Source organism: Myotis nattereri (assembly GCF_964212035.1).
Source record: "Myotis nattereri genome assembly, chromosome: 6".
NCBI lineage: Eukaryota > Metazoa > Chordata > Mammalia > Chiroptera > Vespertilionidae > Myotis > Myotis nattereri.
Genome location: NC_138081.1, coordinates 23,678,204 through 23,695,499, shown reverse-complemented (window position 1 = coordinate 23,695,499; position 17,296 = coordinate 23,678,204). Strand labels below are relative to the sequence as shown.

General features: G+C 43.0%; 1 protein-coding gene across 2 annotated transcripts in view; it reads left to right on the top strand.

Annotated features, from left to right (window-relative positions):
* The window catches only part of ELOVL5 (ELOVL fatty acid elongase 5), a 78,278-nt gene that overhangs the window by 46,127 nt on the left and 14,855 nt on the right, over window positions 1–17,296 (top strand). Inside the window, exons 2-3 of one of the 2 annotated variants that reach the window (XM_081094133.1) lie at window positions 6,275–6,340; window positions 9,523–9,710. In XM_081094133.1, the coding sequence (XP_080950259.1) occupies window positions 6,283–6,340; window positions 9,523–9,710 (246 nt within the window). In that variant the 5' untranslated portion in view covers window positions 6,275–6,282. Of the gene's footprint in view, window positions 1–6,274; window positions 6,341–9,522; window positions 9,711–17,296 lie in introns of those variants that run through there. The other variant, XM_081094134.1, reaches the window with a different exon arrangement.

Below are 17,296 nucleotides of genomic sequence, written 5' to 3'. Positions count from 1 at the left end.
AATGGATCCTATTACTCCCTGTCACCGCCTGCAGTGCCGGGAAGCCCCATAGGTTGAGTGGGTGTCAGAGACTCCCGGCTAAAGAGGTGGGGACGCCATGCGTGGCTTGGTGTCAGCATGATCTGGTTCCTGGGAGGGGCTGACCACCCCTGCTCCTGTCTGCATGTGGGGAACCAGCCAGATCAGAGAATGGCTTATTCTTTTGCTGCATTTCAGACCACAGCTCCTCTTCCATGGTCCCAGCTCCTGGGCTTGGTCCTTGCTAGTACCGTTGCACAGAGCAGCTGTGTTCCCACTTGACCCAGGTCGCCGAGCTGCCTGGAGAGTGACGCAGGTTATTGAGAAGTGATGTCACTGGTCCCCGTGCAGCTTGGGAGATGGGCACTGTAGCAGGCAGGCAGGCTGCAGGCCTGGGAGTGTGGTTGACATTTTGTGCAAAGTGGGTCATGCTGTTCCCATGATTCCAGATCAACAGGCAAAGTATCAAGGGTTTTGCAGGGCCCTGTGCCTCCCCCATTCCTTTAGAAAAGTACAAAACAGTGTGGCTCGGCCCACAGGCAGCTCAGCAAGTGCCCCGTTTACCCAGCGGGGCGGGCCGGGCCAGTCCGGCAGTGAAGAATTCATTTGCTGACACCTTTTGTGCTGTGCCTGTGGCACAGCAGATAGGCTCAGCGAGGGAGACGAGAAGGAAAAGGGCACAGTGCTGTCAGGCAGTCTGCAGCCGGAGCAAGAGGGGATGGTGGCAGTGAGCAGTTAAGGGTTGGCAGTCTTCTGTTCCCAGCCTGTGGCCACATGCTCTCTGCAAGTCACGCAGCGTGATTGCTATCTGTGAACCCCTCTGAGCGAGGTGGGGGCACCGGGCAGGGAGTGGAGGACGGGCCTCTCCGAGTTGCTGCCTGCCCTCTACCCCTGGCCTGGCCTGGGGTCCTTGAACATGCCAAGCAACCCTGACCTTGGGACCATGCCACCCACCTGTCTCTCTCTTGATAGGTGCTCGTGCTCTGCATCAGGTCCCTGCGCTGTGGTCACCTTCCCTAACTGCAATTCCCACTCTGTGAGCCCAACCCCTCAGCTGCTTTATTTCTTCTCACCATCAGTTACATTACATAACCTTTTGTATGTGTGTGTTTCCACCCCAGCCTGGACTTTTGTTCCCTCGGGGCCTTAGTAAGGCACCTGGCACATAGGAGGCACCCAGGAAGTGTGTGATGTGAATGAAGAAACGTGCACCCGGGAGCGAGGGGTGGGAAACGTGTAGCTGGCTAGACAAAAATGACATTGTGTGGAGTAAAGGATGGAAGAAAACCTTTGGTGCCGGTGTCTCTTGGTGACTGTGTAAAAAGAAACCTGTCTAAGGAGGTTATAGCGCATGTTGGTTGTGGGCGTGGTAGGAGCACAGTTTGGGGAAAACCTTTCACACGGCGGAGCCCGGCACAGAAGCAGGCCTGTGAGCCATGGATCAGGACTCTGCTGCTCAATAAGCCCAGCTCTGGGCATCCTCCTTCCTTTCAACGCAGACTTTCAGCGACTCTCTCTGAAAACTATATTTCCCACTCATGTCTTTTCAGAGACTGTTTCACTAGATTTTTTTTAAAATATATTTTTTATTAATTTTTAGAGAGAGGACGGATAAGGGAGAGAGAGAGAAAAACATCAAGGATGAGAGAGAAACATTAATCGGCTGCCTCCTGCACGCCCCCTACTGGGGGTCCAGCCCGCAACCCCTGGCCTGTGCCCTGACCAGGAATCGAACCTCTTTCATGGGTCAAAACTCACCACCGAGCCACACTGGCCAGCATCACTAGCTATTTTATGTGCTCCCAAGTTTGTGAAAAGTTCTGCGAGCCTGAGAGAAGCCTTCTCCAGCGGAGAGAAACGCAGGGTGAGACAGATGTGCTGCTGCTGACGCCCACCCCTCGAGTGTGCTTTTGTGTGGAGATGTTCCGTCTGAGCAAGACAGGAGTCTCCCGCACCTAGCACTTCCACAGGCCTCTGCTCGAGACCGGTTTAGATCCAGATTATTCAGGACAGATGGTTGTAGCAGAATTCTTCAGTGCCTCCAAGTACCGAGTTCCACACTGTGGCAGCCTGCTGCTGGGTTCGGTTCACTGGGACTGAAATTTCGCCATATGTTTCATCAAGCTGTTTTTCTGTTGCCGTGATGTTAGCCTAGTTTCTCAAGTTCAACTTTGTCCTGGGCATTGTCCTGGTAATGACCGGTCATTTGTACCACTTTCTTAGGGGCTTTTTTTTTATTTTTAAGCCTACTCATGTTTTCCCCTCCTCCCCAACTCCACGCTACCGGTCTGTTTCCTATCATTTGAAAATATTCCTGTGCTCCTGTTTCCAGCTTTCCTGTTTCTTCCTTGCATGGAAACCAAAACTGGCCACTAAGAGCTCTCTGAAAGGCCTCTTAGTTAAAAATCGTCATGAGCCCCTGACTGCCCTTGTCAGGGATCTTCCGGGTGCTAGCTCCCAGGATACTGTTATGGGAACCTTATTTTTACAGCTTGGTATCAAAGGCGTATACGCAGCTTGTTCCAGTGCGCATCATTCTAACAGCTACTCTTTAGCAAACTGGATTTGTGTTTGGCTCAAGCGTCCTGAACGGCTTGTTTGTTCGAGGTCTCCAGGCATGCTCCTTTGTGTTTCTTCCGGTTTGGCAATCTTGTAGGCCGTAGGTGTTTGGTATGTGTGTATCTAATTAGCATGCTAATTTTAGCCCCGTCTTTCCTGTTTAGAGAATGTCTCCCAAGGTGTTAGCACGCCTCCACCTGTGTTGCTGTGCTCCTGGGGGTGATAGGACTTGAAGTGGACATGGTGGTTATCACAACAACTGGGGCTTGCTGGTGGCATTTCATGGACGGGCCAGGGGCAGAGTGCCAGCGGTGCCCCTGCAGAGGAACCCGGTGCCCACAGGTAGTGGGCAGTATTCATTATGGAGTTGAGCCTGTGGCAAACACACAGTAAGAAGCCTTTACCGTGGGCTTCCTGCACGCCAGGCACTGCCTAAGGACACTATTTGACCTTCTTAATCTTTTTTTAAAATATATTTTATTGATTTTTTTACAGAGACGAAGGGAGAGGGATAGAGAGTTAGAAACATCGATGAGAGAGAAACATCGACCAGCTGCCTCCTGCACACCCCCTACTGGGGATGAGCCTGCAACCAAGGTACATGCCCTTGACCTGAATCGAACCTGGGACCTTTCAGTCCTCAGGCCAATGCTCTATCCACTGAGCCAAACCTGTTAGGGCTGACCTTCTTAATCTTAAGAGGCAACTACTGATTCTCCCGTTTTATGATAGGAGGTTAAATGACATGTCCAAAGTCACATTGCTAGTAAGTGGGAAAATAAGTTTCAAACCCAGATTGTCTGAGGAGAGGCCAGCTCTGAACCACTTCATCATCGGCAGCCTGGTATGCCTGCTCTCAGCTCCTCCACGCCGAGTACCCGGGTGTTAGGCCCACCAGTAAGCGGTGTACCCATCCAGTCATAGCAGGGTCCAGCTTTGAAATGTCTTAGAAGGGGGTGAGTCTGTCCATCAGCTTGTCCATCAGCAGTTAGTTTTTCCAATCGTCATGGCGTGTACGGCCTCGTTCCTCCTTGAGCAGCCCCTCTATTTGCTTTCGATTGAGGTGCAGGGCCTACTCCATCTCAGACGAAGTTAAATTGTGTCAGAGTGAGTTCAATTGCACAAAAACATGATGGCTGTCTTCCAAAATTTGCATTTTCTAGATGATTTTCAATAGATTATGAAAACATAGATAAGGTTAAGCAGCCTTTAATAGATAAAACATTTCTTATTTAAGCATGGAAACATTTTTAAGAAAAAATTCTGCTGAGGAAATGTGAAGTTTAACAGATTCTTCTTAAGATGCTCTAGAATTTTTGTCCCCTGAAGAGGTTCAGTCTGAGGGAGGAACGTGGCTCAGGATAAGAATGGTCTTAGGAATACAGTATGTTAAAGAGCTGTTTATTTTTTAAATGTCAGAAGTGACTGAGTGACCCGGTGTGTAACTATTGAGGGACAAAGGTGGTATACCTAACCGCTGGCTCTGTGGTGGCTTCTTTGGTTTCTAGCCATGGACAGAGACAGTGAGTCACCTCCCTGAGTCCCCTCCGGGGCTGGACAGACGTCCGGACCAGCACCCTGGTAGCTACTTCTTGCAGTGTCGTTGATGGCTTCGCCTCTCTCTTATCTCACAGCCGGGCTGGAGAGAGCCCATTAGGTAACCTCACATTAGCCAAAGAACACATACGCTCCAGCGTGGCAAGCCAAGGAAGAGAGGTAGCATTAAATGATTGACAGCTGGGTTAATGAAACCGATGTTTGCCTTTGCTCTTGGAAGGTAAAATGTTTGTGGTTATTTCTGTAAGAGTAATGGCCAGGGAAGTTGAAAATGTATGTCTCCTATAGTTAATATAGGAAATCTAGACCATTTGTGTATAAAAAGTTGCCTAGCTGCCCTATAAATGTCAATCTTGAATAAGTGGGAAATGAATAAGGGGGAAATAAGGGAGTTATGAAATCTTGGAGGATGGAGTTAGAGACGTAACTATTGATTTGATACTATCCTCAAGACGTTTTATTAAGTGAAAACAAGCAAGTAATATATACAGCAGGTCCTCAAATAACATAATTTCATTATAATGTTGATGAGATGCCATGAGAACTTAACTCTTGTTTTTATCAATTAGCCTATGGTAAAATTGGTTTCATTTTGCCATAGTTCATATTGAGGATGTTAAGTGAGGATTTACTGTATATACTTCTTGGTATAACAGTATTTTTCTAAGCTTCTTTTTTTCTGTGACACCCCGCCCCCATTAACAATATATTTTACATCACAGCTGAGTACATCATACTTATAAATATGATACAATAACATTAAAGATTTATGAAACAGTATTCATTCTCACTTTCATTATCATTATTTTTAATACTAAGTTAACTTGATCATCTACTAATATATGATCTATATCTACAATCCACAGTTGTAAAAACACCCATTTAGTATGGCCTCTTTTGTGTGCAAAAGACAAAAATCTTGGGAAGTATACCCAAAAATCTCACCATTAGGTTTCTCCTGGTATTGGGGCTTCAGGGATTGTGTTTGGAGGGAAGTGATAAGATTTTTTTTACCACCTCTTTTCATTTTTATTTTTATTTTTTTAAAGATAGCCTATCCACATACATTTTTTTGTTCCATTTATTCATTCTCTTATTTGTACCTTTTTTAAATTTTATTTTATTGTTTAAGATCTTACAAATAGTAGTACATATGTCTCCTTTTTTTCCCCTATTGACCTTCCCCCCCCTCCCCTAACCGCGCCCCCCCCCCTCCCCCAGTTTCTTGCGTCTGATGGTTGTGCCTATATGCATGCACACAAGTCCTTCGGTTGATTTCTTACCACCCCCCCCCCTCCCCTACCTTCCCGCTATAGTCTGACAGTCTGTTCAATGCTTCTTTGCCTCTATTTTTATTCAACAGTTTATAATGTTCTTTATATTCCACAAATGAGTGAGATCATGTGGTATTTACCTTTCACTTGTATTTTTTAAAAAAAAATATTTTTATTGATTTCAGAGAGGAAGGGAGAGGGAGAGAGAGAGAGTCAGAAACGTCAATGATGAGAGGGCATCCTTGATCAGCTGCCTCCTGCACACCCCCCACTGGGGATCTAGCCCGAAACCCAGGCATGTGCCCTTGATCAGAATCGAACCTGGGACCCTTTAGTCCTCAGGCTGAGGCTCTATCCACTGAGCCAAACCAGCTAGGACCTCTTTTCATTTTCAATATTTGAATTTTTTACTGTGGGCATGAATGAAGCATTAAAAAAAATAAAAGTATCAAGCAGAGAAAACCACCTTTTCACTGTGGCATTCCTTCCTTTGATACAGCACTTCCTGTCTTTGTCCTCTTGGCTCCGCCTTGTTCTTGCCTCATGGGATCCCCTCCTGTCTGCCACCATCCCCTCCCGTTTCACTCCTCCCCACTGAGATTTCAGCTTCACGTGGTGTTTTTATGGGACTGAGAGAAGTTTAGACTGGCACTTCTAAAGTGAATTCACGGGACTGTGTCTTTCGTTTTCATTTTCAAATTAGAACTAGCAGATAAGTTACTTCTGTGAGATTAAAAAAAATATTTTCACATAAGGAATTTAACCTTGTGTATAGCATATTCTTAGAAAATTTGTTCTCTTAGGAAATATGCTACGTAAAAAGCATTTTGAGTAGAGCTTAATCAATGTCTTTTTTTTCTTAATAGGTTTTAAAATGGAACATTTTGATGCATCACTTAGCACCTATTTCAAGGCATTGCTAGGCCCCCGAGGTAAGGTGGTTTTTGGTTTTGCTTCCTTTCCTCTCCCTACCCTCCGCCCCCTTCCTGGATATAGCCACTTGCAAATATCGTGTGATGGTATTCTAGAAAACATTAGCATGTTCTATGATAAGACTAACGCCTTGTCCTGGGTAACAAGGGGCTTGGAGAAGTCCTCTAATGGTTACTGAAATGGGGCCGCGTTCCGGCTGCTGGAGCAGAGACACAGCGCCTGTGACCCTCTGCTTGTTTTAGCAGGAAATCAAATTATGCTATCAGGCTTGTAGCCTGAAAATGCCAAGATTTCACCGTTATCACCTGTATGTTTTCCTCAATTCTTAGGAGTCTCCAGCTGAAACTGGCTTCCAAAATGCACTATTGCACTAGGAGTTTAAAACTCTTTCCCTTTGACCATTGTCAGGGCTTTTTAATGTCCTTCCACATTGTGTCACGTCAACAAGTAAATATATACACATGCACTCACATTTTACCATCTCTTCATCTTTTATTATCTCTTAGGAAGTAAATCAGCTCCTTGATTGCCTTCCTTTAATGTCATCAAAAATGTTTCTCAGGGTCTGACCTATAAAGAAGGAACTTTTTAGGTTCACAGAAATAATTTACAGGGAAACTGCAATTTTAAAACAGATCTTTTAAAAGATTCTGGGTTTCACTCATGATTTTTAAAACTCAGGAGAAAGCAGCAGTTTATTCGTAAGGCAGAGATGAAATCGTGTGTGATGCCATTTGTGACAGTGAGGATGTGGAGAGCGAACCTAGGTTGGTGTAACCTCTCTGGAGGGTAGCTGTGTCTTCTGTTGGAACTACAATGCACATGCCCTTTGACTCAACTGTTTGACTCCTAAGAATTTATCCTACAACTAATCTTGATCAATTATGCAAAGATGAACATCAGGATGGTCCTTAAGGCATTGCTTGTCAAAACTGAAATGACCTAGATGCCCATTCATAGGGGACAGGTTAAATATAAATACATTTGTGTGCAGCCCGTGGAAAAGAAAGTTAGATCCATCTGTATGCTTGTGTTGGGACAATGCCCCACTTCAGCTTTACGGGACCCCAAAATTCCATTTTCAGTCGCTGAAACAATAATAAAACTTACTAGCTTGCCTTACAAGGTCAACTCCTGAGTTATTTCAGGGGCTGAATGCTGTTAAGCAATCCCTGTTCTTGTCATTTTCTACTTTGCATCCTCAGTACAGCAGCAGCTCTGTCCTCAGAACAGGTCCCCCACCCGTTGTGGTGGGATGGCTGCAGAGGAGGAAGAAATCTCATCTGCATGGGTTTACGAACAAGGAAACCCTTCCCAGAGCCCCTCACCAGCTGTCATCTTCTCAAAGCTCAGTGGCCATCTCTGCTTCACATGCCCATGTCTGCACCTGTCACCAGAGAGTGGGTGAGGATGACCATGATTAGCTAGGTCCCAGCTGCCCGGGAAGTATTAGGCTCTATGGAAGGAGGTTGGATACTTGGCTAATATGGAAAGATGAAGATCTGTTATAAAACTTAAAAAGCAAGGTGTAGACAGAACTTCAAGCAAAAGGAAATGGGAGATTTCTGTGTGTATCCTTTTTGTGTTTTGAAGCATAACTCACATGCAAACATCTGTTAGTTGCTAAGTGGGAACTTGTTTTCTCAGAATTGACAGCTGAAAACAAAGGTGTTAAGAATCCCCTTGCTGAGCTCACTGGGGCCGGCCACTTCCCTGACGGACTTCTGAGAACCACCAATTCTACAGAACTGGTGGTAACACCTTCTACCGCACTAGCCCAACTAGTGGGAGAGGGGAGAGGCTATCTCCCTCTGACGCCAAGGAGGAAAGCCAGGAAACCTGGGGGAAAACTTAAGGTATCTGCAAGAAAGCAGGCTGACAGGTCCTCCCAATACACATAGGCTTGTCCTATGAGGTCAAAGGAAAAAGCATTGGAGAAAAGGCAAGGTGTCCAGCCAGGAGGTCAGAGAAGGGACAGAGGCTGTCTCTTTTAGCTGCCGTGACTCAGAAGATCCAGGATGTGAAACCTTCGTGTGCTTCTGAGCTCCAGAGGAGGGGGGCCTTGGAGAAGCCACAGGATTTGGGGGCTCGCCAGGGCAGGCTACGGAGGGGAACAGGCTGCAGAGGTGGCTTCCTGGGTGTCGGCCAGAAGAAGAAATTGAATCTTGCAGTAGACCAACGGTTCTCAACCTGGGGGTCGAACGACCCTTTCACAGGGGTCGCCTAAGACCATCAGAAAACACATATATAATTACATATTGTTTTTGTGATTAATCACTGTGCTTTAATTATGTTCAATTTGTAACAATGAAATTGGGGGTCCCCACAACATGAGGCACTGTATTAAAGGGTCGCGGCGTTAGGAAGGTTGAGAACCACTGCAGTAGACGGATAACACCTAGGGGATCTGGCTGCCAGGGAGTTGACTCCCATCCCAGGAGAAGGTTATCACACTGCTGCCGGCAGCTACTTAGAACTAATTTTCTTTTCCTCCTCATTCCTGCCCAGGAAATGGGGTGGGAGAAGGGAGTTCTTTCCTAGACTAAGTAGCTCCCTGGAAACCATGTAGGTCTTCTCAAGCCTCTACTCCTCACGTGGTTCCTTATTACCTTAAATAGTCCCTTACGGGTCATTGCTGCTCCCCCTCACTTTAAAAGATCCCCGTGCCCTGTGCTGGTGACCGCTGCGCTCCCAGCAGATGCTGCCTGTCGAATCGGTGGCTGTCATTAAGCTGGCTAAGTGGCACACTGCCTCTCGTCTGCATGCTGGCAGGGCTTGCTGACTCTTGGCTGAGGTGGAGGACTTGGGAGTTCAAAGACTGCCGTGTCTAGGGTTTCATTACCCCATGCATAATTTAACAAACCTGGTTGATAAATCCAGTTAATGGAAAATTTAGCTTTCTCTCTTTTTTTTAAGGTTTTTTTTGGAAAGGATTTGTTAAATTATTATTTTACTTAGCAAAAATCATGAGTAATATACACATTGTTGTTCAGAACGTGTACCAGGGAGCTTCATCTTGGATGGCATAGACCGAAAACTCAACGCTTCCTCTTGTTGCTCTGTTGGTAATAGGAACATTAGTATTAGGAAACTATTATAGAGTTGTGGTTAGAGATTTTTTTTTTTATATTTGAAAAAGGTTGTGGTGATCACTAACTACTGTTCCTTTATTATTTTCCAGATACCAGAGTAAAAGGATGGTTTCTTCTGGACAATTATATACCTACTTTCATCTGCTCCACCATATACTTACTAATTGTATGGCTGGGGCCCAAATACATGAAGAACAGGCAGCCGCTCGCTTGCCGAAGGATTTTAGTGGTGTATAACCTTGGGCTCACCTTGCTGTCGCTCTATATGTTCTGTGAGGTAGGTCCGAGGTTCACGGGCTTTCTCTCACTTAACTCTGCTCATGTTGCTATCCTGAGTTGTGTTCCTAAATGAAGAAGGTGGTAGGGGAACTCGGAGAGCAAGTACATTAATATACTTTGAGTGTGTTTGAAAATTGATATTTCAAAATGCCAGCGTTGTTTGCCCTCTGGAATATGTAAAATAGAAGCCTTTGCTATTGATTCTCATGTTTTGTATTATATTTAGAAGTAAAATAAATATTTCAGAAATACTCTTATGGGAGCAGAATAAAGAGTGGAAAATGAACAAAACGTGAAAAACAGATCTGTGAGCACTTTATTATAAGTATTTAATAGATGGTTCTTGTTTGGAGGTGGGGAGGAAGGAAGTGGGTGTTAGCAATGTTTGGTTGTGTTTGTGGTAAGTCAGCCTCTATCCTGATCTGATAACTGTAAATAGGTTTGAGATTTGACACATTATTTTTTAAAAGCTAAGAAGAGTGGATAGGAGATCTGTGTTAAGGTTTGAATGGTTTGCATATGTTCAGACCCAATTATTTCTTCTATATAACTGGAATGTTGGAGACCACACTGATGATCTCAAAGTCAAATGTAGCTTAAATAAAAATGAAAGACAAACCAGAATCGATACTATGTCCTTCCTATTTTGCAAAGTATAGTAATACAGCCTTTAAAAGCTGAGGAGGGCGGGCGGACTGCCCTCCAGTAGTAAGCACAATTTTAGGGGAAGGACTACACTTTTCAGGCTTACAACACAAGTGTCTTATAACACAGAATTATGGCTACATCTGTGAGATGGAGAATTAAGCCATAACCCAAACAGCCACTTTTAAGCAGTCCTGTTCAGATTTTTCACCTTTTATTGTGGCTTTAATTCTCCACGGAGTAGTGAATAAGATAAAGGGGAGAAGGAAGGGGAGTGCTGAATACAAATCTTAAAATTAGTGTTTAAAGAAAGAATAAATTTGCGTCAGCCTCAGGCTGTGATGGCTCCCTGTCTGCGTGTGGCTGGCTGTGTATGAGGATGAATATGGGTGTATAAGCTATTGGGAAACATTGCATTTGATCATCAGAGGTATTGTAGCTGTGGGAGGTCTGTGTCTTGTTCTCCCACACGTATTTCATAAGCCATGGTAACGATTTTGTAACTACAACACTAGATGCTACGTATCATTACTTTTATGCTTGACTCTCTGTCAAATGCTTACAACTCCTCTTTTGCTTTGTTTCTGTCCCATTCTAGAACAAAGGCAGTATAATTAGCCTGCAAGAGGGAGATGGCAGGACTGGAGGCAGGAGGGACTCCTGGGCCCAGCACTGTGCCCATCTCTGTGTGTCCAAGGGACAAAACCGCAGCCAGCTGGCAGGTTTTTTAGAATGAATCATTTACTTTCTCATAATTGATAGATGCTAGAGCTATTTCATTAAGAAAGCTCTTATAGAGTTTCTTATTACATATAGCAGGGGTCTAGGGAAAAAAATATGTAAGATTATTAAGTCTTATAGAACTTAAGCACCTGATGCCTTGAATGTTTCTCTGACCCTAAGATACAGCAGCAGCTTCATCATGTAACCTCTCTTAAACAGATCATTTCCTGGTGAAGAGAGGGGGGAAGTGCTGCATAAATTGCTGCTTTGTATAAATGAGTGAAAGCATTTAATAAGTATAGATTTTCTTCTGACAGCTTCATGAGCACAATAGAAGGCATTGAGCAGTGCCTGAGCATTGACTATAGAGATTTAAGAAATATACAGAGACGGGAAATAACAATTGAACTCACAATTTAAAATACATAGAGAAGTCATAGATAAGGGGGGGGGGCAATAATTCCTTAAATCAAATTAAGACTATAAACTGTACCCAGGTCAGATATGCCTGAGTTTGAAATAAGCCCTGGTACTCCAACTTAAACAATAGTTACACTTGGCTTTTTCCCCCCTCTGCACTGACATAATCTCATCAGAAATAGCATGATAACAAATCGTTTGTCAAGTTTTTTAGTTTCATTTTCGCTACCGGTTTTTCTTTTTGTACTTAGCACTTATATTCTAGGGACTAAAGCAGGAGGGCAGCCAGGGAGCTGCAGAACAGAACAAGCTGAGGCGGTCGTGGAGCCCAGAGGGCCCTGGTTTCAGAGAAATATCCCAAGAGTTAGAGTTGTTTGCCTGTGGTCACACAATTGACATGATTGTTAATCTTCATCCTCATGCTTATCTACATATTTGGGTCTGCAAAGAATTTGAAAAATAAATGTTTAGTCATTGATATTTTTGTTTATTTAATCCTGTGGCGTGAATTCACAGCTGCCTTTGCAAGTTCTAGGTTAAGACAGAAAAAAGTTGTCTTAACTGAAGCAAACCAGGAGAAATCTTGACAGAAAAGAGATAAGAAGGAAATGGTTGGTAATCACAGAAACTGTAAAATTGCTAGAAGAAAGTAAATACGTGACAGTTTTAACATCGAGTAACAGTTTCAAATGTAGAAAGAAAGTAGACTTGTTCATAGTTTATGCATTTGTTAGGAAGAAAATTAAGAAGAGAGTCGTGGCATTACTTTTACTTATCTCGTGAATTTGGTGTTTATTTCCAGGAAAGAGGTCATAGATCCCTGATTAGAAGTATATTTGAACAGTGAGACGTTTTAGATTGAAAGTATAGGACTTTATGCAAGCCTTTTAGCTTTTACTTGTTAAATTATGGGTTGTCTAAGATACAGTCAATGGTGATCTTATTTCTTATTGAGAAATAAAATTTGAAGTTATAAAAGAGAAACAACTTAGTTTGCATTAACTCAGCTTTGTAAAAGTCCCCCTGTAGCAAACAGAAAAATCTTGTGTTCCTTTCTAGAGTCAGGGCATATTTCATCTGAATAAATGCCCCACTGTTTTTGTTTGTTTGTTTTTTTAACTATCTACTTGTCTTTCCCCTTGTCCCAAACCCCAGATTGGGAATCCCCACCTACCCAATGCGAAACTGTGGCTTTGGCTTTTCCAAATTACGGGGCGGGACTTGCATTTCCCTTGGCCCACCCAGCAAGCTGTCTGAGTGGCTTCTGACTCCTTTGTGTGCACGTATCAACCATGAGGTTCCCACTTAGGCAGCTTTTCTGTCCTGATGTGGAACCATTTTGGTGTGTCTGCTGTCTTCTCTTTGCCTCAGCATCACCACTAAGCAGAGGGGATCTAAGTGCTTGATTTGTTATAGTCCCTGTTCAGCCTGCTCCCTGCACTGATCCTGCGACTCTTCAGTCGCTGCAGGGGTTAGTATTGCACAGCCCACATGACTGAACCGAGAGAACTGCCTGCTAACCTCTCCTTAGGAGGAACCACTGAGCATTCATAACCTGTCCGTTAGGCCCAGCGCTACTCGACTGCCCCGGCCCCCTCCAGCACCAGGCTCTTTCATTCTTTGGTCCCTACCCCTTAAAAATGCTCTCCTCCTTTCTGACCTAGGCCCACCTCGGTTTGACAGCCTCTGTCTCATTTTTGAGGACTCGATTCAAGGATCGGTTCCTCTGTGAAGCTGTGAGGGGACTTAGCTACAGGCATGGTTTTTCAGCGTAGTTTGCTTCCCCATTCCCAAGGAACGTGACACTTTTTTTTTCCATTAAAGGGTTCTGGTGGATGTGCCTCCTCTCACACAGATCACGGGCTTACCGGATGACTGTCCTGACAATGTTCATTCCGCATCTTTTCTTCCCTTGTTGGTCTGGTCCACCCAATGTGTCCTACGCATTAGGATGGAGGAAAGCAAATGCCAGAACCACAGTTTTACTTTATCTCACAAAGACAAATCACAGATTACAAATAAGATTATTTTTTTAGTATTTATATGTGTTTATTCCCTTGCAGTTAGAAGTGTATGTTGTGAGTAGTGGGAGAGAATTCTCTGACACACACACACATTCAGACATTTAAAGTGTAATTTTAAAACGGTGATTGACAGCTATGTATTTAGATTGGCACAGATCCAAAACTTATTCTTTCTTTCCTTTTGCAATTTTCACAATCACTTGTAATTTTGGAACTACTTTAAAATATGGAAAATAAAATCACATAAATGATATCTATGCACCTAACAAATATTAATATTTTCTTACTGTTTTGAATTTTTTGTCTGTAAAAGAAAACATTACAAAATACATTTAACTTTCTTCTAAAGTTCATATGTTTCTTCTCTGGATATATTTTTATGCTCTTACTCTATATGTATGTATACATGATAATATATAGTATATTCTGAGACAGTTTTTTTAATTTACATAAATGGTATACAGTTTATACTTTTTTTCAAATAACTTTTTTCAGTTGACATATTTTGAGATGAATCCATGTTGAATTTTAAGGTTAATATATGTGGTTTAACTTCTCTGTGTTATTTCAGTGTTAGAATTCCTTTTACCATTTTATCTGTGTGATTTTTTTTTTATGGACATACGGTTTCCAATTAATAATTATGTTGAATATCCTTGGATATGTCTCCTTGTGCACATGTGATTGTGTTTTTTTCTGTTTTTACCAGATACTCATATAAGAATTTAATGACCCAATCTGACAGTCTCTGTCTTTTAGCGGGGAAATTTAATCCATTTTCATGTAGCATGTTAGTTATTTGGAATAATTTGTATCTTTGTGTGTGTGAGTGTGTGTACATATTTTCTTTGTCCTTTTTTGTTTGCATTTTTTTGAATTTCATATATTTTTTCATTTTACCGATTTAAAAGTTATTCACTCTAATTCTATTAGTTACCCATATTTTTTATTTTTTGTTAATCCTCACCGAGGATATTTTTCCATTGATTCTTTTTTTTTTTTTTTTTTTAGAGAGAGAGAGAGAGTGAAAGGGAGGGGGGAGAGAGAGACAGAGAGGAAAGAGAGAGAAATAGAGAGACATCGATCAGTTGCCTCCGGCATGCACCCCAACTGGTGCTAGGCATCAAACCTACAACCCAGGTACGTGCCCTTGACCAGGAATGGAACCTGTGACCCTGTGGTATGCGGGCCAATGCTCTAACCATTAAGCTACTGGTCAGGCCTTAACATTCATTCTTAAATTAATAGAGTCGAAAGTGATCATTTCTATTTTCCTAAATAATACAAGGAGCTTAGAAAAGTTATTCTCTGATTCCCCATCCTCCATTTTATTGTTAGCAAGTGTTTAGTTCCACCTTTTCCTAAGGTCCTAATCAATCATCATTATCACAATCAGTGCTTACTGATTTTTTTTTTTCTCTCACTATTGATCTGTGAAATCCATTCTTTGAGGTTTAGTTGCCTTTTGAAATAGTTCTTTTCTGTAAAGGATACATTCTATGAGTTTCTATTTGACATCATTTTATTTGTATTTATGCTTGAGCAGTATTTTAGCAGGGTGTAGAATTCTAAGTCTGTTTTTCCTGAGCACTCTGAAGATGTATTCCATTTTTGTACTTTTGTAGGTCATCTTTTTCTTTCCAGGTATTTTAAAATTGCATTTAAAAATAAAATAGTGCGCTTAGTCATCCATTTTTATTTACCTCATTCGGGACTGTGCGCCTGAAATCTGAGAATTTGTTTCATTAATTTGAGAAAGTACTCGGCATCTTCTCCTTGACCGCCTTTCTCCCTCCATCTCCAGTGCCTCCTCGGGCTCCATTAGGCACGTGTGGGACAGTCTCAGACTCCACATGCTCTCTCTTTTGTTTTTTGTAGCTTTCTATCTCTCTTCTGCATTCTTCTAATTCACTCATACTTTCAATTGTCTGATCTGTTATTTCATTAATTTTTAGTTTCAATGACTATATTTTCTTTCTAGAAGTTCATTGCTCATTCTTTTTTCAAACTATAACATGAAACGTTGTTGTTGTTTTTCTCCATGATAGAGATGTAAGACAGTGATCTCCAAACTGAACCATTTGCTATATTGCTTTTAAAAATATTCTTTAAAAAGGTTTCTTTCAGCTATGTCTGTGATGCCATGCCTCTGGCAATTAATATTAAATCTACATTAAATTTCTTTACCATTTAAAAAAAAGTAGAATGGCTTGTTGGGCATCCTGTTAAGCATCTCAAGCTAGCATTTGCTGGGGTCATATCAGGTAAATGTGTCTTCCCAAATAAAAGAAAGATTTTAAAAGGACTAACTTCCTCTTTACAGAATAATTTTTTTGGGGGGAAACATCACCTTGTAATTAGGCATCAATGCCGTTGGCGTTTTTGGTGATTCATGTGGCATTTCTGTGTTTGTGTTAATAGTGGGGGAGTTGGTTTTGCTTTTGTTCCTTTTGCTGCCTTGCTAGGACCAGACGTCAGTGTTTTCTAAGATTCTTTTGAAGATCTCTGATGCTACATTACTGGGAAGATGAAAGAAGCTGAGCATTTGAGGGGATGAGTGTTCTGCCTGTGCTTTCTAGCCTCTCTAACTGGGGGGTGGATGCTGTGGGGGTAGCTCCCCAGGCACCTGACAGGAGTTCCCCCCAGGGCTCTGGCTTTGAGCATCCTCCATTATACCACAGAGCAGTTGCTTTGGAAACATTATATTCTAAACAGTCTTGTTTTTCTTTCCCTTCAGGCTTTCCTAAAATAGATACCTTATTGTGGGAAAATGACATTTGGAAAAACACTTAAGAGACCTTGCAATTGATTATTGAGTTTTATAAAAAAAGTTGTATTTTGTTTGCCAAAATCCTTTGAAAAGATATTTATTATTCTGCTTTTTCCCATTTGAGAGAGGTACAGAAAAGTTGAAACATCTGGTGAGATGAATACTTACGAGGCCTGAGCATTGCCTGAAATGCTTCCCACTCTTCAGTTCCCTTAACAGCTGAAATTCCTTGCTCAGAAAGAACCCTCTCAGGGAGTGGCGGACTCCACGGTTGCTTGCCCTTTCGTGTACCTGGCCCTGTCCTGAGGGAATGCCATTCAGCGGGGAAAATGGAGAGAAGGATGCGGCCCACACAGCCTTCTCCTCACCCCTCACACCCAGGGGAAGAGACAGGAATGCCTTCCAGTAGAGAGGCAGCTGGGGTTTGTCCAAAGCCCGGCCGGACTCCTCTAAACTGACCCTGCAAACCTGTGTTAACACGGCTGTGCAGCTGGTATAACAGGAGCACATCATCTGCAAACCCTCAGCTGAAGCAAAACGAGGCTGAAAGCCAGTCATTGGGCTGGAGGTCTCTCTCTATGCAATGGATGCTCTGGCTGGGGCTTCTGGACACAGTAGGAGCAGCCCCACTTCAGACCTAGTCATGGGCTGTTGAGTGTTGGAAGCTATTTTGCTATCATTTGGTTAGATTCATAGCAGAGACTTCTATAGAGTCTGCCTCATGCCAGGTGCTGGGCTAACTCATTTAATGTTCATCGCACTATTATCACCCCCTTTCTGCAGAGAGAAAGCGCCCGGGTGGACCTGGCATCCAAACCATTGGGCAGCACTGCCTCAAAAAGCTAAATCTCGCTTGAGGTTTTTCTCTCCCCAGCCACTACCACCCCCATGAAATATAAAATAAGTGCTTCTTGCCAGGTATGTGGAAGCAACCTGCCTGAAACCACCTCTCAGGAGGCCCGAGCAGAGAGAAAAGAACTGCCAGCAAAGAGGACCCGGCCT